A 23863-nucleotide genomic window follows, 5' to 3' on the forward strand; every position below is an offset into this window, starting at 1 on the left:
GCGAACTTGGGGGACTACTGTTTACACCATAATCAACCGAGCATATCCAGTCTCAAAACAACCAGCACCAAGCGACACGCCTTCTCTCTGCCGAAGGAAGACACTCTTCCGAGGTGCCAAGCACCTGCCGAAACTCCCGACTGCCAAAGCTCACAAACTGTTAAACCTAATTCTCATGACACGTGTCACCACCGCGGCGACTTGCACAGAGTCCCACATCGGAAATCTACACCAACCTCCCACTTTCACTTCCCTATAAAAAGGGAACAGTACCTAGTAAGAGGGTAACTACTTTTCTGCCTTTTACTATTACTCGCAAAGTTACCCTTCTTAGCTGACTTAAGCATCGGAGAGCCTTCGGCCGGCACCACACGGTGCGGAGCTTGACGATTGCTTCCCTATTTTGTCTTCTGCAGGCTAGCCCTTATTGAAGGCCCGGACCCTTTCCCTGCAAGGCAAATCCCTTTTCTCTAAGTTGACCCTCTCCGAAAAAGAGCATCAACAACCCTCAACCCAAATTCCATTGTTCTTGTGAGTCCTGCCCAAAATGGTGAATGAAAAGGATGTGTCAGGGAATTTGCACTGGATGATCAATGTACCTGATGGGACAACAAACGTATTAGTCCCAGAATCCGGGATAGTCGATAAGGTCTGGCTCGAGTTGAAGGGTGTGCTTGGAGGGTTGAGATTGAAAGTATGGAGGTTTTTACTGAAGGCATGGGATTTAGGAGTTGCTGAGCCCAAAAAGGCCATCCATGCTCTCAAAGTAGGGTTGGCTCTTTCAATTGTGTCACTTTTTTACTATATGAGGTCTTTGTATGAAAGTTTTGGAGGGAATGCAATGTGGACAGTTATGACTGTTGTAGAAGTTTTTGAATCCACTGTGGGTGAGTATGCAATTGGTGTGCCTTTCTAACTAGTTTTCAAATTCCAAATTTCATTGTAAAGTAAAATGCACAATTGGACATGTCATTGTCATTGCAGGTGCCACACTCTATAAAAGCATAAATAGAGCAGCAGGAACTTTTCTTGCTGGATCACTTGGTTTGGGTGTCCACTGGATTGCTTATAAGTCAGGAGAAAAGTTTGAGCCCATAATTATTGGAATCTCAGTTTTCTTCTTCGGTAAGTGAAACCGTTCAAGTTTCTGACTCATAACAAACTGTACTTATGCAATATTGCTCATCCTTGCACCTTCAGCAGCAACCTTCTCTTGATTCATCCCGTCTGTCAAATCCCGATTTGATTATGGTGCTCTGATCTTCATCCTCACCTTCAGCTTAGTTTCAGTTTCCGGATATCGTGTTGGTGAATTATCTGAGTTGGCTTACGACAGATTGTCCACCATTGGCATTGGGACCTCCTTTTGCATTCTAATTAGCATGCTTTAATACCACACTTGGGCTGGTGATGAGCTTCACAGATTGATCTACCGTAACCTGGAGAAACTGGCTGATTCCTTGGATGGTATCTCTAATTACAATACCAAATTTCATTTTCCCTTACCACCTGCAGAAAAGGATATATTATTAGTAATGACAATACTTAATTTGTTAGCTTCAAAAATACAGGACATGTCTTGGAGTACTTCAAAGATAATGAAGCTGTGACTGAAGACAATTTTCCTACAGAGGAAATCAAAGGGTATAAATGTGTGCTTGATTCAAAGGCAACAGAAGACAATTGGGTAAGTGACTGAGTGAAGTGGCTCACTCAGTTACTAAATATTGATTTGTTGCCTACATAGACATTGCTCATTTTTATTTTTCCGCTGGGGGGAACAATTTTGCAGGCTAAACTTGCAAGATGGGAGCCTGCACATGGCAGCTTCAACTTTAAACATCAATGGAAACAGTACCTTAAGATCGGGGCATCGATGCGTAGTTGTGCTTATTGCATTGAGGCTCTCAGCAGTTGCATGGAGTCAGAAACCCAGGCTGGTCTTTTACCTCAAAACAAATCATCTCTACTAAGATTGTTTTATATCATTAGCTTCTAACTTGTAAGTTACATATTATTATGGCCAGACACCAGCTGCAATTGGACAGCTAAAGAAGCATCTCAGCAATGCCTGCAAGACAACAAACAAATATTCTTCAGGTATCTTGAGAGAATTGGCAAAAACAATTAAAACAATGACAAAATCATCTGACATGGGCTCTTTGGTTTGGGAGATGAACAATGCAGTGCAGGAACTTCAAAATTCCTTGAAATCTGTACCCATCGGCCTCATTGCACCGACACCAGAAGACACTGATGATGGCAGAGGAGAATCCTTCATAACACCAGTGGTGGAGGTTCTTCCAGTGACCACATTAGTATCTTTGCTGATTGAAAATGCAGCAAGAATTAACGGAATTGTTGATGCAGTTAATGAGCTAGCAGGCCAGGTAGATATGAAACCTGCGCCGCAAGAAAATTCCAAGCAATAGAAGCCCTCCTCGGATACCCCACATTAGCATGTGTCTATTTGATTTCATACATGATTATAGTTGCAGAGTTTTCTGTCGCTGTAAAACTTGTATGTACAGTAAATAAGCCTATGTGAACATAAGGCTTTTTATCACAAAACGTCCCTGACGTTTGTGAAACTATCAGATTGCATCATTTAAATTTTTTTGTATCACTTGTGGTCCCTAATGTTAATATAGGTGCTCTTAAATAGTCTATCTGTCAAAAAAAATCGTTAAATCCCCAATTTTATGAGGGATATAATCGTCAGATCAACTCCTTTTTACCTCCCCACCTTCTCTAGCAATTGTCAGGTTTTCACAACCCTCTCCAGCACCTCAAGTGGCATCACAACCTCCTACTGCGCACAATTCTTCATGCCAACAAGCCTCAACATCACAAACTGTCCAAAGAAGGAAATTAAAGTCTCCAGCAAAGAAAGGAAGGCCATGTAGAGTTTGAGATGATGTTTGATGTAACTGTAATTGGAAGTGGTCTAAGGTTTTTGATGTATGATATTGTTTTTTTATGGAAGCTTTCTAGGGGTTAAAGAGATGGAACTGAAAGTGGTTTTTGATGGAAGTGGTCTAGGATTTTTGTATGTATGGAAGTGATTTTTGATAGAAGTCATGTAGGGGTTAATGTGATGAAACTGAATGTGGTTGATGATGTAATTGAAAGTGATTTTTTTATATATGGAAGTGGTTTTTGATGTATGCAGTTGGTTCAATATGTTCACAGTGGTTGGTAGTTTAGTTTATTCAATTTGTTCAACGTGTGTTGTTTATAGTTCAATTTGGTCATGTTCCATTTTCAGCGCTTGTTCCTCGTCCAAAGTAAGACATTATTTTAGCATGTCAAAATTGAACTACAGCTTTAGTTGCCCGCCAATTCCAACAAGAAATGAAGGGACCACGAGTGATACAAAAAAATTTAAGGATGCAATCCAGTAGTTTCGCAAACGTCAGGGATATTTCATGATAAAAAGCCTATAAAAAAAAAAAAAAAAGAATTGAAGAACACTGCAGACCTAATTTAAAAAGTTTTCAGTTGCTTCAAAATTTCTTATCTAATTTCTTTTTAAATCTGGGGTTAAGAAAGAAAAATCTCGTGTTGATTTCGTTATGGAAATTGCATGACTCTATGCAATGCACCCTACTCTGGTTTATGGTTCTACTCCATATGTAATTTTTGTGGCAAGCATGGCAACAAATATCCTCCCGGACCTGAAATAAAAATCTTGGAATCTGCTGAATTGAAAAAATAAATAAATATCATATACAACACAACAACGATAAAGCAATTAGGACAACCATATAATCACTGTTTTCATTCATTTCATGCATAACTAGAAAGCTATTATGTGACAATTACAAATGAGTTTGTAAACCCACATCAGAACTTCGGCCATTATTGTCGACAAATGCTTTATTCAATACTGACTACCAATTTATACGCAAATTCACGGCACTTCACCTGCACAAGGGCCATGTTCACATCATCTGGTAATCTGTGTCATAGAAGACTCCTCAACGTGAGCCACCTCCTCCTCATTGTCGTCTGCCCAACCCAAGTTCACAGCCAAATCCTCCACCGCCACCTTGATCACATCGGTTCGAACACCAATGTCGGTTGCATACCTGCTCATACAGTACATACCAGCTGTCATGGTAGCCACTCCAACTGGGCTTGGCATCAACAACTTCAGAGGAGAAGAAAGAATGGCTGCCAATGGGGCACCGATGATTGAAGAAGCTTGACCACTTCTACCAACGCCCTGCTTGTCTACTATCAAGAGACCAGTTTTGCAATACATAGCAAAGTCTTCACAGTTGTTCTGAAACACGTCATAGTTGCCAAATCCATTTTGAAGAAGATACATTGCACGGTGGACAACCGTTTCTGGGGAGTCAGATGCTGCAGTGGTGCATGTACCACCCCGTACTTTTGCGAGGAAAACTGAAGGGCTAACACCATATTCGAAGCAGTAAAGGGATCCATTTTTGAGAAAGCAGTCGAGGCATGAGAGGACAACGCCGCTGTTGGGTTGCCTGAATCCACAGTCGGGAAAGGTGGGACAGGACATTGAATCATAAACGTCAGATGATGCTTCAGTGCTTAAGTTCAAATTTCTCTCAGGCCTAAAATGGACAACCTTGCTTCCCCCAAGATATATACCTGCATGGTATGATATTCCATACAGCTCATGATTAAACTTTATCCAAGCATAAGAATAACACAAGACAGCAACAAGTTCAAATGCCTAGACATTGGATGATTAAGTTTTGTAAAGGACAATGCAAAATGAATGCTTGCAAAGAGAAAAAAAAGAGCTGGAAATGATATTATAAATTGTACCATGGTAGATGGCACAAATAATTGAAATAGTCATCGTGTTTTACTATCTGGAGAGTGACTTATGCTGCACAAACTCAGACATATGCTCCACATTATATGTCCAAGTAAACTTTGCAAATTCATAGTATGGTGTACCTTGTAAGAAGTCATCTTAATACATTCAGAAGAATTTATATAAGATCTACTTCGCTACCTAGTGATCTGGGAACGTATGTGACAATATCGACTGAGGTTTCTGTTTTGAGCCCGAATGACAATTGAATGTTGGACAACAGAAGAAAGGAAGGAGAAACAATTATAATCCCTCAACAAGACTAGTATCTAATTCTGTTTTTCTTTTGTTGAGCCATACAAACCATCGAACAAATACCCTTTCAAATAGCAGTTACTGCTTAGAATCCTTTCTGCAACAAATTTGATGAGGTCAGAGTAAAAAAAAAAAAGGAAAATTTCAAGCTTCATGGTGGCTATAGAGTCATGCCAAGAGAAATAGCAGCATAAGAATTATTGCATTAGTCTTAAGGTTATCAGTTAACCTAACAATAAGGCAAAATAACAAAAAAGTTATCAATTTTGAAGGCAAGCAATCAGCTTTCATCATGGCACACCTAAATCAACCAGTAGAAATCGAAGAGCCTTGCATTCACCAGCAATTAAATGGAGAATTACAAAAACATTATACAAGATTCAGTCATATCACACAACAATTATCCAATCACCATGATTTGAAAGAATAACATAACAAAGTTATCCAATAAGCATCAATTCCTTGGACTAGTTAGAGGCCTTAATCAAGGTATCAAGATACCACAATTCAGCTACAGAAAGACATAAATTCGGAAAGACGAACCAAAAAAAAAAAAAGTCTCTGGATGAAACACAAGTCAATGCTATTCAAGTTCAAGACAATTGAAACCCAAAAAAATGGAAAACCCCAGAAATCGCATTACGCCATAAACCCACATTGTGTAATTCTTGGAAAATATATACACAATTAAATAGCCAGAAAATAAAACAACAAAATGAGTAAGAGAGAGAAAGAGAGGGAGAGAGAGACCATGGTGAGAGTAGGTGAAGACAGCTCTGTAGGTGTAGATGTGGTCTCCAAGCTTGATCTCGTTTCTCTCAACCCTATTCGTGAGCAGACCCATCTCTCCCCTTATCTCTGTTGACTGGCTCTCTCTGCCTCTTCTCCGCTATACCACTCTATACACCATAAGCAACCGCTTGCATGTATAAAAATGACTGTACAAAAAATTTAAATAGACCGAGTGACCCACAGAATAGAATAACCGCTAAAAAGTTAGAACATTTGGGACTCTCCAACACCAACAAAATAAAATTAAGTAAATAAATATGGCATCGGTAGAAAACAATTGGCTCACCAAAGAAGCAGTTAAACGACCTTCACCAAAAAAAATGTATCTGCATCATTCATTTCTTGGATTTTCATTTCATGGGTCATCAATCATGACCAAATTTGATGATGGGTCATGGGTGGTGATGATGATGAGATGACCCTTCTCTTTTCTCTGTGTGTTTTTTTGGTTTTTCTCTGCCTTTTGACTTGGGTCTTTAAGTCTTGGATGGACAGGTAGGCATTGCAGTCGAGAAAAAGGACCGGATGGTGGCTCCGCATGATAATTATATGGAGGTCATTTTCTTCTCCTTTTTCTTTTTCTTTTCCTTTTTCTTTTTCTTTTGTAGCCTATCACTAATCAAACTCTTTTAATATGGCGATGTTTGTTTTGTTCCATTAGCAACAACACAATTTGTGGGAAAAGATTTGCTTTTTTCTGTTCAGAAGGCAAGGAATTCTGAAACGCTTTGGATTCTTTGCCTTGGTTCCACTTCCACGTTATGCATGTTCACGTTTATGATTGTTTGCCTTTGCCACTTGGTTGATGGCTCTACCTTTTTCTTTATCGGTTTTTTCCTTTTTTCTTTTTTTATGCAAAAGGTTCCGAGAAGGTAGAAATAGACCATTGACTTGCAGACAACAAGAGGCCTCATGTCGAATTCTCATGGCATCTTGGTTGTGTATGTGAGAAAAAATGAATTTGGATTTTGATAATAAGCTTGCATTGAATGAAAAAATTATAAAGATATTTACTAGATACAATGTATATAAAATTATTAAATGCAATGTGATATTATGAATTCGAAACGATTAATGACTTGAAATTCATACATTTCTTCTATTTATTATTTCAGTGCAAATACAAATTTGAATAATTTGCAAATACTACACACCACGATACTTCTCTCCAGAAATTATTCAATGGACTTCAATAAATGAAACTACAACAAATAGAGTGAGCATATCAATATCAATATCAATATCAATATCATATATATATATATATATATATATATATATATATTAAAGAATGTACAAAAGCTAAGAAGCAATCTAAAGAATAATACCTCCTAATTATGTAAGAAGATGTTCCAGTTGTATACTTTGACGTCAAAACTTGAATCTTCTTCCAGCAAATGTCTTAGTTCCTTTGCGTGCCTAGTATCCTTGGCAAGCAACAAGGCAAAGCCTCCACCCCCAGCTCCAACAAGCTTGTAGCCACAACAATAGGGGTGTGCAAATCCGAAAAGTCTATCAACAAATTCGTTACTGCAGTAAGGATCGAGTTCTTGATGCAGCCTCCAAGCCTCTAACATTATCTCCCCAAGGTCATCTATGTCACAATTCATCAAAGCTTCTCGCCCAATCTTAGCCAGCTCAGCGAGCCGCTTGATGCTGGATACAAGAAGGTTGTCCCTTCGAAGATATCGGATTACCACCTTTTGCAAGACTTGGTGTGCAAGTCGAACCTGCACAAAAGTCACATTACATTATACATGCAGATAAAGAGATGTTTTCTTTGTAAACGTGGACATACAGAATAAAGCAACATATTAAGGCACAATAGTCAAAAGTGTGTGTGTCAAACAAAATTCTTAATTTTCACCTTGATGCTTTTCACCACTGAATATGCAATTATGTAATGCTGTGTTTCATTTATTTACTTATTTTATGCGAGAAAAGCCTTATCATGCATATTTACAGTGGAAATGGAAAGGGGCCACATACTTGACCAGTAAAAACCACAAGCAAGCGTTGCTGCAACTCTGAAATTAACTCAGGAGAAGCCAAAAGTGGGACGACTTGTAGTCGCAATGGGATTCCAGGAAAACTTGCAGTAAATTTAATACCAGGATAGAGACCCCCAATCTGATCCTGCCAACCACCACCTGTTCCCATGAGCTGCTCTAATACAAGAACAAGTCTTGCAACATTTTCATTATTTTCATCTCCATCGGTAATCTGGAGAAGTCCCTTCACAACGGCAGCTGCTAAGATACTAGAAGTCCCCAAGCCACTGCCACGAGGAACATGGGCCCATGTCCTGATCTGCAAGCCCATGGATGCAACAACACTTTCATGAATAATGCCAGTCACAAGCAGTGCAGATTTGACAAGCCGAAAGGGATCATTGCCGTCAAATGGAGTAGCAATTGAGGTTAGGTCTTCAATGTGTATCTCATTTCCAGCATCATCTTTAATAAAGACACCAGTTGTTTCTGCCGTCTCTATGATGGCTCCAATGGGAAGAGAACCTTCCAAACTTATTGCCATATTCAGAACAGAACCAGCACGCTCCAAGCTCCATGGAGGCGTGTCACTCCAACCCCCAACAAAATCCACACGAACTGGTAATTCAACCTTCACCCTTCTAGGGTGGAAAGAATGATCCGCAGAGCCATCAAAATCATTGTTCTTATAAACTGGAGTAGGGATATCGCTGGGTGCCTCAAATAGATACTCTACAGACCATGGATTAAAACAAGTGTTTTGTAAATTTCTGGTCCTTTAAAGATTAAGGACTATTAAACATCAAACATGAGATGCCAAAAGAATAGTATCTACGTTTAAAAATGAGGAAGAGATTACTTAGAAAGAAAGGATGACAAAAATGAATGAATATTCAAGGTCATTGTTGTATGGATGGGGAAAGCTTATCTTATCTTATCTTTTTTGTCCTTTCCCATCGAATTTTATACAATCATGCTATTATTGAGATATGAATAACTTACTCTACCTTTAAAACCATATTTTACAGCTGAAGCAGTTTCATCAGCAACTGCATCCCAAACTTTGTGATCCAACTTACAAGCTGTTGTTTCATTCCTGCATGCTCGAAGAAGGTCAACCTGAAGCTGGTAAGCTCGGCTTTTGGGAAGAATCTTAGAGTTCTGCTCCAAGAGTCCGGGACAAAGACCTAGAAAGTCCTCACATATTTTGACTCCTAAATCTTCCTTTTGCAGAATTTCTTCACACAATTGATACAAGTTGCAGCCAAGCATCCCATATTTAATGCACGCTTTAGCAATTCCAGCTGCAAGGTCTGCTTGATGATCAACGGAACCTTGACACATTTTTGAAAAATCAATTGATCTATGCAACTCCTCCAAACTGACACGTGGTGAACTTCTCCACAATGAAAGAAAATGCTTCGAGTTTTGATCACTCAAGCCCATCAACCATGATGCCAAATTTAGCATCTCAAAGTAAGAAAGAATAGGGAATATTTTTGCATTCCATAAACACTTTTCATGAGTACCAGTAGAGCTCCATAGATCATTTTCTTGAATTCCTAAATCATGCAAAACCTTCCTCCAGGGCTTCCCACAAAAAGTTCCATCCTTAGAGACTGAATTTTTGGGGTTATCATGAAGGCCACAATACACTATGACTCTTCCGGTGCGTCCTACTAGCGGAACCTCCCAAAGACAATGACGATCCGGAAGTATGAACCTAAATGAATTTTCAGCAGCAGTACCATTCACTGATGGAACATTAATACCAACAACTATAGACAGGGAACCAATTTGTATTCCACTAGAAATGGTTGAATCATATATAAGAGAATCTTCCCCAATGGAGACAGCAGGTGCAATTTTGCTAGAAAGAAGAACAGCAGATGCTGCAATATCAGATAGATTGGTTGCTGGTATAGAACACTGGTGTCTTCGACCGACCAGTACCGAACTAGCTCCACTTAGATGATCCAAAACTTCACTTGAGGTTCCAAAATGTAAGAATGACAAATCATCTGCAGGGAAATCAAGAAGCAGAAATGATATAGAAAATAATAAATCAGATAGAAAATAGATGAAAACAATAAGATTTGGATACTGGCATCAAGGATACACATACAAGCACAATAGCTGAACATCTTCTGTTTTCCTAATCTACTGACGAGTTCTTCGCCTGAGGGGCGTAGCCGCAACCAGTCATGTTTTGCAGGTACCCAAGCTGCTACAAGATCTTCATATAAACTCATCTGCAAAAAATATATGGATATTATTAAAGCTTTAAAAGCTCTCCAAAAATACTAGGAAATCACACACTAAAAGAAATCTATGCACATTATATAACAACAAAGCCTGCAATAATAGTCCAGTTGACTTTATTGTAAACTATACATTAGCAGGACGGCATGAACAGAAAGCTCCTCTAGCAATAGTAACTTGCCTCTTTTCCGCTCTTTAAAAGTTCTGAAATCATTGGTTGGCAGGAACAAGCAAGTGCAGCAAGCTCCTCCCACCCTTTACCTCTAACTGCTATTATTCCAGTGTCAAGAAGTGTTCTACCATCATCGAGAATTGCATTCTTCTTAACAAGTTCCTCTAAGCTAGGTTTCTGTAAGAGATTATCAACTAAGCTGACAGTATAACTTCTTTCTACATTTCTACTCTTAGATGCCACAACAACACCATGGTTAGACGCGATATCAAGAGTGATGGGAACAGTGATGATACAGGATGTGTCCTCTGGAAGCACCATGTTAGAGGCATCAAAACATGGAAGTACATCTCCAGTCATAGTAAATATTCCACCTGAGAAGATAGAAACATCATTAGCGCGAAGATATATGAAGCTGTGAGAGATGACTCAGTAACATTACCAAAAGCCACAATGTGAGTGTCATTGATATATCTAACTCATGTTCAATTTCACTTAAAATGCAGTAGACGAAACAAATAACCTTCATTTTTAAAAGCTTGTCTTGCACAAGAAGCAATTGCAAGTATATGATCAAAAAGCAGCGGGACTGGCCCATCAGGGTCATCAGCTGCCAGATACGGAAGTGGCAGGAAAACTTTCCCCATGGGGTTTGCCCAGGGGACCCTTTTAGAATCACCTCCAGCATGTAGCAATAATATATGCCTTTTGGCAATGAAGCTAACCATTTGCGAGAGATCATCATCATCCACTTCATCCTCTGGACATTGATGAGACTCAGAGAATCCAGAACTACCATTGCTTGTAGTTGCCACCTGTTAGTGTTTGAAATGAAACAGATTACCACACAGAAACTATTATAAAAAAAACATGGGCAGCACTCAAAGTTCCTACTTACTAATGACAGTATAGTAAAGTCGGCAACTTTATTCTTCAATTTATTGTAAAATTGATAGATTTAAGCACCCTTTTAAGCTGTTGTGTGAAAACTGAACAATCCACACTAAAAATTGCAACTTGCAACTACTCTTTGGTCTGTAGAGTCAGAATTTTGCTCCCCACGTCACAATTTTACAAAGTTCATAAATTTGATCACATACATCACTAATGCAGCCAATGCCAAGCTCAGAACAATGCTTACCTCGGAGTGTGGGGCTGCTGTACGGTAATGCTTGGCGAGGGCGTGAATGGCGTGGAGGGTGGCGGCGCCGGAGCCGATGCGCTGGCCGTCGGGGTCGGGCACGGCCAGAGTGATCGTGGAGGCGGCTATGCGGCCCACCCGCTTGGCGCGCGTGAGCTGCCACTCGTAGAGCTGGGCTTGCTCGGGACTGGCCGCCGTCAAGACGATGGCGTCCCACGTGGGAACTCTGGTCGGGTGCCTCACCGACAGCCGTAGATGGTACCATGATTTCCGGAGCACGCCTGCCACGTCAGCCTTCTGTCGGGATCGAGAGACTCTACTGGTTTCCATTTTCTGCGAGCGTGCAGAGGAGGAAAAAATAAAAAAAGGAGAGACTTTCATAAAATGGAGAAATTAGTGCCAGTGCTGTCACTGCACTCTTCGCAGATGGACCGACCAATGATTTAACATAAAATTGTACACGTGGCGTAATAGTACTGGGCTGTGATAATTAAATTGTCGTTGTCTAATAATTGAAAGCATACGACTCGTCGTATAACTCAAGTCTAAAAGGGCAAAAATGTATATGGGGTTCATAAAAATGCAATGGCTTCGCCCGGGTTCGAACCGGAGACCTTCAGTGTGTTAGACTGACGTGATAACCAACTACACCACGAAACCTTTGTGCTGTTGGTACTCTCTTGCTTCTATTTATAACATATTGGTCTCTGGTTCATGCGTTGCAACTTGCATGTATCTAAATACCTTGTGATGAAAGAATTCATATAAAATTTATGACATGAAAAATATAATTCAAAGTTATTGACTGATTTTTTTTTTTTTTAATGTACAAACTATATCTAAATTAATCTTGAATGAGGGGAACTCAAACTTGAATATAAGGTGTCAGACTCATTATTACGATCAACTGACTTAACTCACGTCTACAATTTAAGTTACTGATTTTGATTCGAAAGTGATGTGAAAATAAATAGTGAAAAATGCAAGACCATTATGCTTCCTTTGAGGGGGTTAAAATTTTCTTCCTTAATATCATCACCGGTTGTTTAGAATTAGTGATGGAAAGAATTACTTGCACTTGGACCCCACAAAATACAATTAACCAATTTTTTTGTTCCTTGAAAATTAAATAAATAAATAAAAGACAAACGACCACACAAATGTCTGTTGTGACCTTCATTTTCGCACGTCTCCGAAATCAAAATCCAGCATACCCGCTCTCTCCTCCTCTCCACCTTCTCTCTCAAATTCCAAAACCCATTTTTGTTCACACTCTTTCCCTTGCTTTTGTTTCTTGGTTCAGATTTTTGGTCCTCTCTCAATCTCAAACGGTCGAATTGCACACCCCTCTCTCTCTCTCTCTCTCTCATCTGGGTCATCCCAATGTTCAACTTCCAGCACTTTTGAGAGCCTTTTCTGCGACTTGGGTTTGCTTAAGAGATGGATTTCCTCAAGTGGGTTGTGATGGGCTTGGTGTAAAGAATGAGAAAATCGATTTGTATGGAACTTGGGGTCTTGAACTTTCTCGGCTCATTGCCTCACTCCATTGACATCGAATGCCGATTTCGCTTCCAATCGGCATTCGATCCCTTCTGCATTGCCTCCGAAGCCTTCTATGAGCGTCGTCGGTTGTTGACCCGATCAACCGCGATTGCTCCCATTAGCTGAATGAGAGAACACACTTTTTAAAGAATAAAATTTAACCCACAAAACTATTTAATAAAGCAAAAACAAATTATATAAAAAGTCCTTGTCTTTCTGGTAGCTGTTTGGTTCTTCACAGGAAATGGATACAGGGGTTAGTTTGGTTCCACCATCAAGTAATGGAATGCTTTCGAAGGTGAAGCCTCCCAATGAAGAGGCCGATTATGTAGAGAGAGACCCGAGCAATCGATATGTTCGGGTATTTGTCACAACTTGAATTGCATTTTGGATTGGAAATGTTAAATGGAATTTGATATCTTATTGAAATTTAGATTTTACTTATTGGTGAATGCTGGTTTTCAATCTGCAATCTTGTTTTTTGTTCCTTGTCGATATGTTTGTATGGTTTTGGTGTATTGACATTCATGTTGTAATTGGTCACATTTGATGCAAATATATTGCTCAAGCCAATGATTTAATCTAAGTTAGTATTGATTGTTCATTGTTGACTTATTTACTGCATAATCAGTATCTTTTCTGCTTCATATAATTTCTTGACATGAATTGTTATCCGTCATTCCCTGAATCTGGTTTTTGTTTTTAATTTTGCATGTCCTTTGTATTATTTATTATCAGATTGAGCTAACTTTCAAGCCAATTTGGCTGACTATATAGATAATTTATTGCTTCTAGCTTGCCCATGTTATTGCTTGTTAGAAATGAGAAAATTGTTTTTGTTTTCTCAGTCATTATTTCTTCTTTGATTCATTTATTCTCTTTTTCTTGGTAACAGCACAATGAAATCTTGGGCAAGGGTGCCTTCAAGACTGTGTATGGTTCTGAGACCTTTTTCTCTTTAATTTTTTTCTTTCTTCCTCCTTCAGGTTTATTGTGCTGCTATTTCTTTCGGAAAGTCATTGCCCTTCTTTTCTTTCTTTGGTTTGAAAGCCATTACATTTAGGAAGTTATATTTTGTTAACTTGAGGCAATTTTTCTGGCTTTTCGCTTGGATTTGTCATTTCGTTCTGCAGCTACAAGGCATTTGATGAAGTTGATGGAATAGAAGTCGCTTGGAACCAAGTGAAGATTGATGCTGTCTCGCGATCACCAGAAGATTTGGAAAAATTGTACTCTGAAGTTCATCTGCTGAAATCACTGAATCATGAAAATATTATTAAGTTTTATAATTCCTGGGTGGATGACCACAAAAATACTATTAACATGATTACTGAGCTCTTCACATCTGGAAGTCTAAGGCAGTATGTTCTATTAATTGTTTCTCATTATGTCTTTGTATTGCTTGGCTGCACTATATGCCATTAAACTGATGATGCACCTTTTGGTTATCAGGTACCGGAAGAAGTATAAAAATGTCGATACTAAGGCAATAAGGAATTGGGCGAGGCAGATTCTCCGAGGTTTAGTCTTTCTCCACAGTCACAACCCGCCTATCATTCACAGAGACTTAAAATGTGACAATATTTTCATCAATGGAAATCATGGAGAAGTTAAAATCGGAGACCTGGGATTGGCAACTGTTATGCAACAACCTACTGCTCGAAGTGTGATTGGTGAGAAATCTATGTCATCAGATGCCATCTCTTAATTTTAACTGACCAAATTAGTACTGAAATTTTTCCTTTTTCTACGTAAGGGACTCCTGAGTTTATGGCTCCAGAGCTCTATGAAGAGGAGTATAACGAACTCGTCGACATATACTCTTTCGGGATGTGCATGTTAGAGATGGTTACTTTTGAGTATCCATATAGTGAATGCAAAAGTCCTGCTCAAATATTTAAGAAGGTTACCTCTGTAAGTTGCCGAAAATCATCAGAATTATCATCATTATTCTTTCTGTTGGCTGTTTGAAGTAGAATCATTAGGCAGCCTAGGTATCTAATTTCTGGTATGTTATATTGCAGGGCATTAAACCTGCATCCCTTGGTAAGGTGAATGACCCCCAAATTAAAGAGTTCATTGAGAAATGTCTGGTTCAAGCATCCGAGAGGCTTTCTGCAAAAGAGCTGCTCAAAGACCCATTCCTTCAAGTTGACAACCCGATGGAACCAATCCGTGATCCCTTACAGTTACCTAACCAAAGTTTGAAAGTAATAAATTTACCCAAGTCGGGGCCTCTTTCCATGGACATAGATACTGATTATAAGCAGCTATCTATAAGCACATGTGCAGGAAGCAACAATGGAAGTCCACAGGTTCTGGAATTTCTAAGGACAAATAAAAACAACCAGTTCAGGTTAAATGGGATGAAAATTGACGATGATTCAGTCTCATTGACCTTGCGTATTGCTGATGCATGTGGTGAGTACGGAAACTGGGAGAGAGTGGATATCCAAATTTTTGTAGTGTGGTTCCAGTGCAGGAATTTAATAACATGACTCTTTTTGTACCTTACAGGTAAGGTGAGGAACATACATTTTCTCTTTTACCTTGCTACTGATACCGCGGTGTCTGTGGCGAGTGAGATGGTTGAACAACTGGAGTTAACAGATCATGATGTAGCCTTCATTGCTGAGTTTATTGATTACTTGATAATGAAACTTCTACCCGGTTGGAAGCCTTCATCTGATTATTCCTCAAGCGGACCAGTAAGTCCTTATGGTGGCCAACCCTCAATGTCCAGCCTGTGGGGTTCAGCGCTATCTGGTATTCCTGCTAGTTCCGGGGTTGAGCAAGATGGTAGTTGCTGTGATAACCCTGAAACAGTTAATTGTAATGGTGGCATTACCTCTTATCCAAGCTTTGCTGATTTTGCTGATGAACATTCGAAAGTATCAGTTGAGTCTGCTGTACTGGTTGATGATGCTTCCACCAAAAACGACAAAGTAGCTGAATCTGTTGATTGCAGCAATACTGCTGGAAGCTGCATGTGCTCATTTTTTTATGACATCAAATTTCAAAGCAACTATGCTAGTAATGCAGAGGAATGCTCTCTGGTGAATGGGATCACAGAGAAGTTGGTGTTTCCGTTGCTTGAAATTGAAGCACCAAAGGTTATGAGCTTGACAAGCAGCTGTTCTTCACTGTCTTTGGCAGATAATGATCTGGATGCTGAGTTGAAGTCGGTACTTGATACCATTGAATCACAGTACCAGCGCTGGTTCCAAGAACTCTCTAGGATGAGGGAGAAAGCATTGGAAGTGACTAGAAAGAGATGGATAGAAAAGAAGAAAGTGCCTGTTCACTAATTTAGATCATACTGAACCCATATTTTCTCTAAAAAATTTCCCCCCTGTTTGACCACTTTTATCTGCGTTTATAATGTTCACTGGTATTTCTATTTAACGGTCGACAAGATGTTTAACCTTTGTATTGGATGCGGCTCACTTTTTTCAGAAGTCGTGATCCTTCTCTGGACTAAATTTTGTGCTGATTTCCTGTTTGCTTTTGTTTGATGAGTATAAATAGTTTACCAGATTTGTTGATAAACGCTCAGCCGCCTTTTTTATTGCAGATTTGATTATAACTTTGATAAATTCATGAAGCGATGATGAAAGAATGGTCATTGCAGCAAAAGATAAAACAACACAATGTATGAATAATTAAGTATTATTTCCCTTTGTTGAGGCAGTCCACAATGTCACCTCACAGTTCTGCCAAAACTCAAAACTGGAGCAAGTAAAACGGATCACAACTCTACGAACACAAAGATCTCCTTCTAAGAGTAATCAACCCACGTGTGTCCACAGTTGTTGTTCATACACCTGAAAAATCTTGTTTCTGCTTCATCAGCAGATCGCGTTTGCTGTGTCCTGTAAGCTGCCTCAGGAAATCCACATCTTGGGCATGGTTCTGCCAGAGAAGAGAAGAACAAGAAAGCACAGAAACAAGTCAGACCTCATCTCTTGAAAAATTCGCAATTGTACAACAAAATTTTACAGGGCATTAGCATCAACAGGAGAACAACAAAATGAATTCAAGAATAAGACAGTGTCCTATGCTTTGACATTCATATTCAAGCACCAAATGCTTGGCTGTATGTAATTTCAGTTGGACATTCATCAAGTTTTATGATTCAGTTGAGATTGATACATTACAGACAACTACTGCAGATGTGTAAGAGTAGAACCAAGAGCAATATCTCATACCAATTAGAGAAAAGAGTTTTAGCTATACCATGCAAAGCTCAAGATAACCTAAACCTTAGTAAAACAATTTCAGAAACATTTTCACAGCATCAATTCCACACAAGTCATCTATCAATATTGTAAATTCCATAACACTGGATATTCCTCCACATCTGTGTGTGACATGCTTTCTGACCATATTCTGGTCCATTGGAATGACTGATTTTCACCCTGACCACACCATGCTAACTAACTCTCATCTATCGTATCCTCAACCAAGGGTTTTTCCTTTCTGTAGAAGCATTTATTTAGGATTTCTCTCTTTTCTTGCCATTTAAATGGAGTCCAAATCTTCAAGAATTGGGCCCATAACCAATCAGATTAAAGTTGAATTTTCATTTAATTTGACGATGAAACAAGTGGAGAATTCTAAAAACTTCTTTAATCTCAAGGCATGAAAGCTACTTCCCTTTAGTTCCCAAACTGGATAATATTTTGTAAGGATTCTTATAGTCATCAATGCTTATCACCTGCCATCTTCCCCATAAACTAGTAACTTTGTTAAGAACAGATCAAGGGGAACTCAAGATGTGGAAAAAGTCCTCTTGTGTGTAATAAGATACCTAATCCTTTTACGAGACAAGAACAACCCTCACAGATAACCTCTAAAGAGCCTGAATTCCCTCAGATGATGAACCTCGTCCAACCAAAAGCTAACAGATTACTCTAACAACCCAACTCAGAACTTAAAATTTAAATAATTTTCTTTACTTCAGCAACCACATCAAAAGTACTGAACTGCTTTTCAAGAAATGAGCTCAAAACAGCATGTTTCTGACCAGTTTTAACAAACATTCCTACTCTGATGAAGAAATTATGATTTGAACCAAAAGAAAGAGAAAAACAAGAAACCTCTAGGGCAGGAAAAATGAAACAAACCTTCAATTTTGGGCGCATTCTTATAGTCATCCAGGGTAAAGATGGGTTGGATCTCTTTTTTAACTAGATGTTGCCTTCTCTTGATCTTAACCTGCAAGTGCAAAAAGTAAACCAGCAATCACATTTTGTACACCCTTAAAAAGCCATAACAAGAGAACTTTGAATATGAATCGTTAGCTACACCTTCCTATCGACGTATGCCACATAGGGACAAGTTGGACAGAAGAATCTTGCATCGTGCATGTTCGGCAGCTCATACTGCAGCATGTTTGCACAACTCGGGCAGAATTCCATGTCCTAAAGCTTCAAACAAGAAGTCACTCTCTGCAATTCTTTTGGATTTCGAGATGTCATTATACTGTATTTACTTATACAACTACCAAGAACAATTCACACCAATACTAACCACGTACAGGAAACTAAAAATAAAAAATCCCATTACACAATTTGACTTAAGAACAAGAAAAATAAAGCAAAATTGCAAAAGAGTTGAGCTAACTCCTAACTATGAGTGTTCAGGTACCCGTTTGACAAGAACCAATAACAATCAATAGCCTAATGAGAAAATTTCAATTACTAACCAACCGTAAACATTATCCAGAAAATGAAAAACCCACACAAGAGGCAGAGATAGTATATTTATTTATTCTCAGCAAAAGATTAAATCTTTATGCACCATAGACACTAAAAACTCATCAAAATAACAAAAGTCCGCAAAAACATGCATAAAATGAATTCTGCGGCACTAAATTACATACCTTTCCACGGATTCAGAGGAAATCGGTTCCACCCAGTGAACTTGGCAGGGCTTTGCGTGAAACCCTAATCAGAGTCTCAGTCAGTGAGGTGAGGGTCGTCCTTTAATTTGATGAAGAGACGGTGCCTTGAGGTTTAATTTTAGTAAATTTTGTGATGAAAAAGAAAGTCGATAGTTTTCTTAATAATTTGTAAAAATTTGTGTGGTAATTTTGTTTTCCACAGGAAAAAAAACAGTTTGTATGGTAAATTAATTTTAATAATTTTATCATATTAATATTAATTGATGAAGCTTTTTAGAGAATTTCTATCTTTTTTGCCATTTTTTTGTCTTCGTTTTTTATTTATAAATTTCTTTCTTGTTTTTGTCACTTTTTTTTATAGATTTTTAAGTTACCTTGTTTAGGCATATTTTAACTCTCTTTACTCTCTTCATAATCTATTACTCAGAAAGTCAAAAACCCAAAACCCTCAAAAACCCTCAGCTTTTAAGAAAGGTACAATAAAATACAGTAAAACCTCTCTCTCTCTCTCTCTCTCTCTCTCTCTCTGATGGGTGGTTAGGTAGGTATTGAAAAGAAGGATAGTCTCCAAGTAAGAAACAACAATGCTTTAGGTTTTTCATTTAATTAAGGATGAATTGTGACACAACACCTTCAACATATATTAAATGCTATTAAATTATCATTGTCTTCCAAACTTTGGAAAGATTAGAGTACTAATCAACAATCCTGTCTTAATCAACCCCATTTCTTTATCCAACATATATTGTTTGGATTCTCTCATCAATCATCTTTGTTAATTTTATCCTTTTGTTAGACTCTTATCTCAATAATTGGTCCCCAAAATGGTGTTCTTCAATTGGGTGATTGCTATTCAGTTATATGGAGAAGAAGACTTTGGCTTGATGGCTAACATCAAGATTTGCAATTAATTTGTATTTGACTATTTCTTTCTCTTTGTAATTTGTGTACAGCAGAAAAGAGATATTGATATTAAGCAAAGATCCTAATCAATGGAGGATTTAGCTGGGCCAAGGCTGTATGGCTGCTACAAGTGCCAGAACCATGTTTGCTGTCATGATGATATTGTCTCCAAAGATTTTCAGGTGAACCATGTTTGATCTCTCCATAAACACTATGATGCATCATGCATTGAAACTCTGCTCTCTGGTGTGTGTTATAATTTACTACAAAATTGATATTTCAGTCTGTAGATATCTTTCTTTATCGATTTAATATGTCACACTTTTCCATTGTCGATGTTTAAATGAATTTGATTTTACAGTCTGACATGTTATGTTATCACACAATCAATGATCAGATAAATTCTTATATAAACGTATGTATATCATTCATTAGTGAATTCTTATTTGCTTTGCTTTGATAGGCAAGCCGGGGCAGAGCGTTTCTGTTCTCCCATGCAATGAATGTGGTTGTAGGGCCTACAGAGGGCCGATATCTCATCACCGGCCTGCACGCAGTTGCAGATGTACACTGCTGTGATTGTAAGGAGGTGTTGGGCTGGAAATATGTAAAAGCCTATGAGGAATTGCAAAAGTACAAAGAAGGAAAGTTTGTTCTTGAAAAATTTAAGATTGTCAAGGTGAATTGGTAGCATACTGAAATGGATTGCGGAATTCGTTTGGTTTGATTTTTCGTAAGTTTCTATTCATCGTGTACAAAAGAAGTCTATTCAACTGGCTTTGTGGTGTCCTTTGTTAGTAATGATCTTGCAAAAGTAAACAAATGCACGAAGGAACATTTTAGTTTATGAGACAGTTTCACATTCGGTTGTCAGACAACATAATATGTTAGATATATGACAATATAGAACATAACCCTAACTATGTGTCAAATAATTGATATTAGTTTACCGAACTAAAAAGACTAAAAATTAAACAATTTGACAATAGATTGTCGAATTTAAAAAAAAAAACATAACATATTAAATATCTGACAGTAGAACGTTACCATATCCCTGAATTAGGTGGTAGTAACCATTGTGAATTGGAGAAGTTGGTATTGCCGAGGACTTGATACATGAGAAGTTGACAAGAAGAAAATTTGGAAGTTCATGTTGCCTTACTGATCAAATGGAGAAGGTGCATTGTTGATCCTTGATAGGGATGGGAAATTTGGGCCTTAGCCTTTTTCTTGTTGTAGGGCTTCACAAATTCCTTTTAGATTGTCCACTTGTTAACTTTCTCCCTCTTTTTAGGCATTGGTGCATTGTTGTGCAGGTTGTTTGGATGCATATGAAAATAAAGGACTTTCGGTGGATTGATGTTAATTAAAGGCAAAATATCTATTAACTTGGTCTAATGGAGTAGTTGTTAAAATAAAGTATATTCTAATTAAGTGATCATTGCATTCTTACCGACTTCTTTTGTATTTTTGTCGATATAACGACGAATGATGATTTAACTGGTTCCTATGATACCATTTATCTTTGTTTTTTGGTCGACATCTTTGTTTGCTTTACTCGTCGTGACTAATACTTTCTTGATGAATTTTGTTTTCATTGCCCATAATTTTGTTATTTCGGCCAGGACATAGGTCAGATGAATGTGACGAGAATATGCATAACTTTCTCAATTATGAGATATAAATTCCAAAAACTAGAAAAGGAGATGTCAATGAAAAAAGAATGAGATATTTAGTTTTATATATATATATATCCATTCTTAGCATTAGTAATATAGATAAACTTTACACCATTTAATTTTTATAAACAAACCTAAAAAATGACAGCTGACTCTATTGAATTTAATTTTGATTATTAAATTTCTTTAATAACCTATTGAGTTTTTTGAGTTTTTTTTATGAGGTTTTGGGGTTTGGTTTGTTTTAATAAATTGATGGTAGTTTTGTAATTTATAGAAAGTTCGAAGCCTTTTTGTTATATTGTAATGGAATTTGAGTATGTTTCTAAAGTTTATTTTATGTAGAGTTTTTATGTCATTTGGACTCCCTATATTGTGTATAATAATGAATCTCCCAAAATGAAATGTGATGCCATAAGAGAATCAGAATCATTACATACCACAAACACTAAGCTTTTATGTGAAGGCTCTATGATTCTGATTCGATCCTTAAGTCACAGACGTCATGTTCACAGTCAGATTGGTAACTAACTTTAGGCATGTTAGATCAACTAAATGTAGTTCTTGTGAACGAGTTAGGCACAAAATAAATTAATAATCTGAGTGGTAGAGCACTTAATTATTTGGAATAAGAATTCGACTTTCGCTCTCTTCTTCCTTCAATAAATAAATTTAAGAAAAACTGGCCATCTCCTTCCGTCCCACGTTTATCATCAGCACTGACCTACAGGTGTGGGTGGTGGCAAATGCTCCAAAGGATTGGTTGGGGACTTATTAGTGAGAAAAGAAAACAATAAAATCGGACGGCAGAGATCCATGACAGAACTACAAAGTAGAAGAATCCAAACAACCAAATTGATAAGAGAGAAAGGAAGCTTCATAGAAGCCAAAGCTCACGGACAACTTCAGCTTTTCTCTCTCTGAAGATTACGTTTGGCCACAAGGGTCCCTATTCCCCCACTAAAAAGAACCTTCCTAGAAACCGTTCAAATTAATTGGAATAAAATTCAATATCAGATTAGAACCAAAATAAATAAATATCAGATTGGTCACATTATATGTCAGGAGGACTTGGAATTTCAAACATTTTTAGGCCATCCACGTGTCTTCTTCCTTGATGAACCAACCGTCCATTTGATCGACTTTCAACATCACATATGTGTAAATTCCCTTCAATGATGAGTGGATTGCTTTAGGCAATTTGTGGGTAGTGGGGCATCAAGGCTTTTAAGTTCTAACAACCCAAAATGGGAGGGCTAAGATTGAAGGAGAACTCAAAGCCTGTCAGGCATGTGGCCAATTAATATCAAATGTATTATATTCGAATCAATGGTATCATAATTGTGTGTATGTGAGAAATCCCTCTCTCTTATTATTTAGACTATCGCTTGTACCCTAACAAAAATGATGTATTTTGTATTGATGTATAGCTTCTACATAAAAAGCAAGTGACTTTCCATATGCTTATAAAGGCCTAAGCCAACCATTATATATATATTCTTCATAGTTGTGCAAAGTCCTTGTGGTATTTGTTTTTGTATCAAAGTTTCCACCCTAGCAAACCACATTAGAAATAGAATATTGTCTTTGAGCAACAGCAGCAAGCTGACCATGGAAACCAATGGCTCCACAAGGAAGACCACATCAACAACAGAATACCAGGACTTGTTGCCAGTTATGGCAGAGAAGCTGGACGTGGAGAGCTTTGTGTCCGAGTTATGCGGGGGTTTTCGGCTTCTGGCAGACCCCGGAAAGGTTTGATCACCCCGGAGAGCCTGAAGAAGAATTCGGCGTATCTCGGCATGGAGGGAATGAGCAAAGAGGACGCGGAGGCGATGGTTGGGGAAGGAGATCTTGATGGAGATGGTGCACTCAATGAGACTGAGTTTTGTATCCTGATGGTGAGGCTGAGTCCTGAGATGATGGAAGATGCTGAGACATGGCTTGAGAAGGCTCTTGATCAAGAAACTCAAAAGTCCTCAAGCACTTGATTCTTGAATTGCAGTAGCTGAGAAAACGAAAAAATATTTATGATCTCAATCTGTTTTTTGCAACTTGGTTGCTGCAGGCTACGGTTAATGATGTTATTAAATTGTTGGATTGGATGTCATGGTGTAATTAAGAGGAGAAGATCAATGATTAAGGGTTTGTTGTCCCATTTGCCCCCTTCACCCCCCAAATGAGCATCCATTGAAACTTGTGTTAATTTGGCTTAATCACAAGGAACAGGTGGTAATCAATAAAGAAATTGCTGATAATTATGAGGATGCTTATGGGATCGAATTTTTAAAGTGATTTTGAGAAACGTGAGAATAAAATAAAATGAAAAATTGTTGCCTTCTGAAGCTACCATTTCATAA

General features: G+C 38.1%; 7 protein-coding genes and 1 non-coding gene across 14 annotated transcripts; 4 read left to right on the forward strand and 4 right to left on the reverse strand.

Moving 5' to 3' along the window:
- The first annotated feature begins 547 nt into the window (after positions 1 to 547).
- LOC103332229 (aluminum-activated malate transporter 10) lies at positions 548 to 3147 on the forward strand. Its single transcript, XM_089053061.1, is given in 6 exon segments — positions 548 to 887; positions 985 to 1125; positions 1195 to 1467; positions 1572 to 1687; positions 1793 to 1936; positions 2028 to 3147. Coding segments are annotated over 6 exon segments (1419 nt in total). The 3' UTR covers positions 2433 to 3147.
- A 531-nt stretch (positions 3148 to 3678) lies between these two features.
- On the reverse strand, positions 3679 to 6415 carry LOC103332176 (protein LEAD-SENSITIVE 1). 2 transcript variants are annotated; one of them, XM_008234887.3, is made up of 3 exons: positions 6195 to 6415; positions 5867 to 6015; positions 3679 to 4629 (listed from the first exon to the last, which is right to left on the reverse strand). In XM_008234887.3, exons 2-3 carry the CDS (start codon positions 5958 to 5960, stop codon positions 3950 to 3952), a joined length of 774 nt encoding a protein of 257 aa, XP_008233109.2. In that variant the 5' UTR covers positions 5961 to 6015; positions 6195 to 6415; the 3' UTR covers positions 3679 to 3949. The 2 variants fall into 2 exon arrangements, with proteins under 2 accessions (XP_008233109.2, XP_008233108.2); XM_008234886.3 differs by having other exon boundaries at positions 5867 to 6054.
- Positions 6416 to 6983: 568 nt separating this feature from the next.
- FKGP (L-fucokinase/GDP-L-fucose pyrophosphorylase) lies at positions 6984 to 11840 on the reverse strand. Of its 2 annotated transcripts, XM_089052639.1 has the most exons (8): positions 11475 to 11840; positions 10857 to 11148; positions 10343 to 10707; positions 10025 to 10151; positions 8907 to 9920; positions 7898 to 8631; positions 7237 to 7638; positions 6984 to 7110 (listed from the first exon to the last, which is right to left on the reverse strand). In XM_089052639.1, the coding sequence occupies exons 1-7, from the start codon at positions 11802 to 11804 to the stop codon at positions 7240 to 7242; spliced, it is 3261 nt and encodes a 1086-aa protein (XP_088908765.1). In that variant the 5' UTR covers positions 11805 to 11840; the 3' UTR covers positions 6984 to 7110; positions 7237 to 7239. The 2 variants fall into 2 exon arrangements, with proteins under 2 accessions (XP_088908765.1, XP_088908764.1); XM_089052638.1 differs by having other exon boundaries at positions 7106 to 7638.
- A 220-nt stretch (positions 11841 to 12060) lies between these two features.
- On the reverse strand, positions 12061 to 12134 carry TRNAV-AAC (transfer RNA valine (anticodon AAC)). The gene has a single exon. It is a non-coding gene; the product is annotated as a tRNA-Val (tRNA).
- Positions 12135 to 12655: 521 nt separating this feature from the next.
- LOC103332175 (serine/threonine-protein kinase WNK8-like) lies at positions 12656 to 16474 on the forward strand. 2 transcript variants are annotated; one of them, XM_008234885.3, is made up of 7 exons: positions 12656 to 13377; positions 13912 to 13949; positions 14150 to 14377; positions 14469 to 14689; positions 14773 to 14930; positions 15041 to 15437; positions 15534 to 16474. In XM_008234885.3, exons 1-7 carry the CDS (start codon positions 13261 to 13263, stop codon positions 16322 to 16324), a joined length of 1950 nt encoding a protein of 649 aa, XP_008233107.2. In that variant the 5' UTR covers positions 12656 to 13260; the 3' UTR covers positions 16325 to 16474. The 2 variants fall into 2 exon arrangements, with proteins under 2 accessions (XP_008233107.2, XP_088908766.1); XM_089052640.1 differs by lacking the exon at positions 13912 to 13949.
- A 195-nt stretch (positions 16475 to 16669) lies between these two features.
- LOC103332174 (uncharacterized) lies at positions 16670 to 19059 on the reverse strand. Of its 4 annotated transcripts, none has more exons than XM_008234882.3 (4): positions 18901 to 19059; positions 18326 to 18466; positions 18143 to 18233; positions 16670 to 16928 (listed from the first exon to the last, which is right to left on the reverse strand). In XM_008234882.3, exons 2-4 carry the CDS (start codon positions 18434 to 18436, stop codon positions 16795 to 16797), a joined length of 336 nt encoding a protein of 111 aa, XP_008233104.1. In that variant the 5' UTR covers positions 18437 to 18466; positions 18901 to 19059; the 3' UTR covers positions 16670 to 16794. The 4 variants fall into 4 exon arrangements, with proteins under 4 accessions (XP_008233104.1, XP_008233103.1, XP_008233106.1 ...); XM_008234881.3 differs by having other exon boundaries at positions 18326 to 18474; XM_008234884.3 differs by having other exon boundaries at positions 18326 to 18439; positions 18901 to 19056.
- Positions 19060 to 19666: 607 nt separating this feature from the next.
- Positions 19667 to 20621, forward strand: LOC103332173 (protein yippee-like At4g27745). The gene is made up of 2 exons (XM_008234880.3): positions 19667 to 20006; positions 20288 to 20621. Exons 1-2 carry the CDS (start codon positions 19914 to 19916, stop codon positions 20513 to 20515), a joined length of 321 nt encoding a protein of 106 aa, XP_008233102.2. The 5' UTR covers positions 19667 to 19913; the 3' UTR covers positions 20516 to 20621.
- A 2377-nt stretch (positions 20622 to 22998) lies between these two features.
- LOC103332172 (calcium-binding protein KIC) lies at positions 22999 to 23709 on the forward strand. The gene is given in 2 exon segments (XM_008234879.3): positions 22999 to 23250; positions 23253 to 23709. Coding segments are annotated over 2 exon segments (378 nt in total). The 5' UTR covers positions 22999 to 23114; the 3' UTR covers positions 23495 to 23709.
- The last annotated feature ends 154 nt before the right edge of the window (positions 23710 to 23863 follow it).

This window comes from Prunus mume, linkage group LG5, assembly GCF_029339155.1.
Source record: "Prunus mume cultivar Tortuosa linkage group LG5, ASM2933915v1, whole genome shotgun sequence".
NCBI lineage: Eukaryota > Viridiplantae > Streptophyta > Magnoliopsida > Rosales > Rosaceae > Prunus > Prunus mume.

Excerpts from the sequence above, each read along its gene's own strand:
- FKGP (XM_089052639.1), bottom strand. The coding sequence starts at position 11,804 with ATGGAAACCAGTAGAGTCTCTCGATCCCGACAGAAGGCTGACGTGGCA. Across the intron at positions 10,152-10,342 it reads TTTTAAAGAGCGGAAAAGAG|ATGAGTTTATATGAAGATCT; the intron begins GCAAGTTACTAT and ends TATTTTTTGCAG. Across the intron at positions 7,639-7,897 it reads TTGTGGTTTTTACTGGTCAA|GTTCGACTTGCACACCAAGT; the intron begins GTATGTGGCCCC and ends ACTTTTGTGCAG.
- LOC103332174 (XM_008234882.3), bottom strand. The coding sequence starts at position 18,436 with ATGGAATTCTGCCCGAGTTGTGCAAACATGCTGCAGTATGAGCTGCCG. Across the intron at positions 18,234-18,325 it reads TGGCATACGTCGATAGGAAG|GTTAAGATCAAGAGAAGGCA; the intron begins GTGTAGCTAACG and ends TTGCACTTGCAG. Across the intron at positions 16,929-18,142 it reads GAATGCGCCCAAAATTGAAG|AACCATGCCCAAGATGTGGA; the intron begins GTTTGTTTCATT and ends CTTCTCTGGCAG.
- LOC103332173 (XM_008234880.3), top strand. The coding sequence starts at position 19,914 with ATGGAGGATTTAGCTGGGCCAAGGCTGTATGGCTGCTACAAGTGCCAG. Across the intron at positions 20,007-20,287 it reads TTGTCTCCAAAGATTTTCAG|GCAAGCCGGGGCAGAGCGTT; the intron begins GTGAACCATGTT and ends TTGCTTTGATAG.
- LOC103332175 (XM_008234885.3), top strand. The coding sequence starts at position 13,261 with ATGGATACAGGGGTTAGTTTGGTTCCACCATCAAGTAATGGAATGCTT. Across the intron at positions 14,690-14,772 it reads TACTGCTCGAAGTGTGATTG|GGACTCCTGAGTTTATGGCT; the intron begins GTGAGAAATCTA and ends TTTCTACGTAAG. Across the intron at positions 15,438-15,533 it reads GCGTATTGCTGATGCATGTG|GTAAGGTGAGGAACATACAT; the intron begins GTGAGTACGGAA and ends TGTACCTTACAG.
- LOC103332176 (XM_008234887.3), bottom strand. The coding sequence starts at position 5,960 with ATGGGTCTGCTCACGAATAGGGTTGAGAGAAACGAGATCAAGCTTGGA. Across the intron at positions 4,630-5,866 it reads CTTCACCTACTCTCACCATG|GTATATATCTTGGGGGAAGC; the intron begins GTCTCTCTCTCC and ends CATACCATGCAG.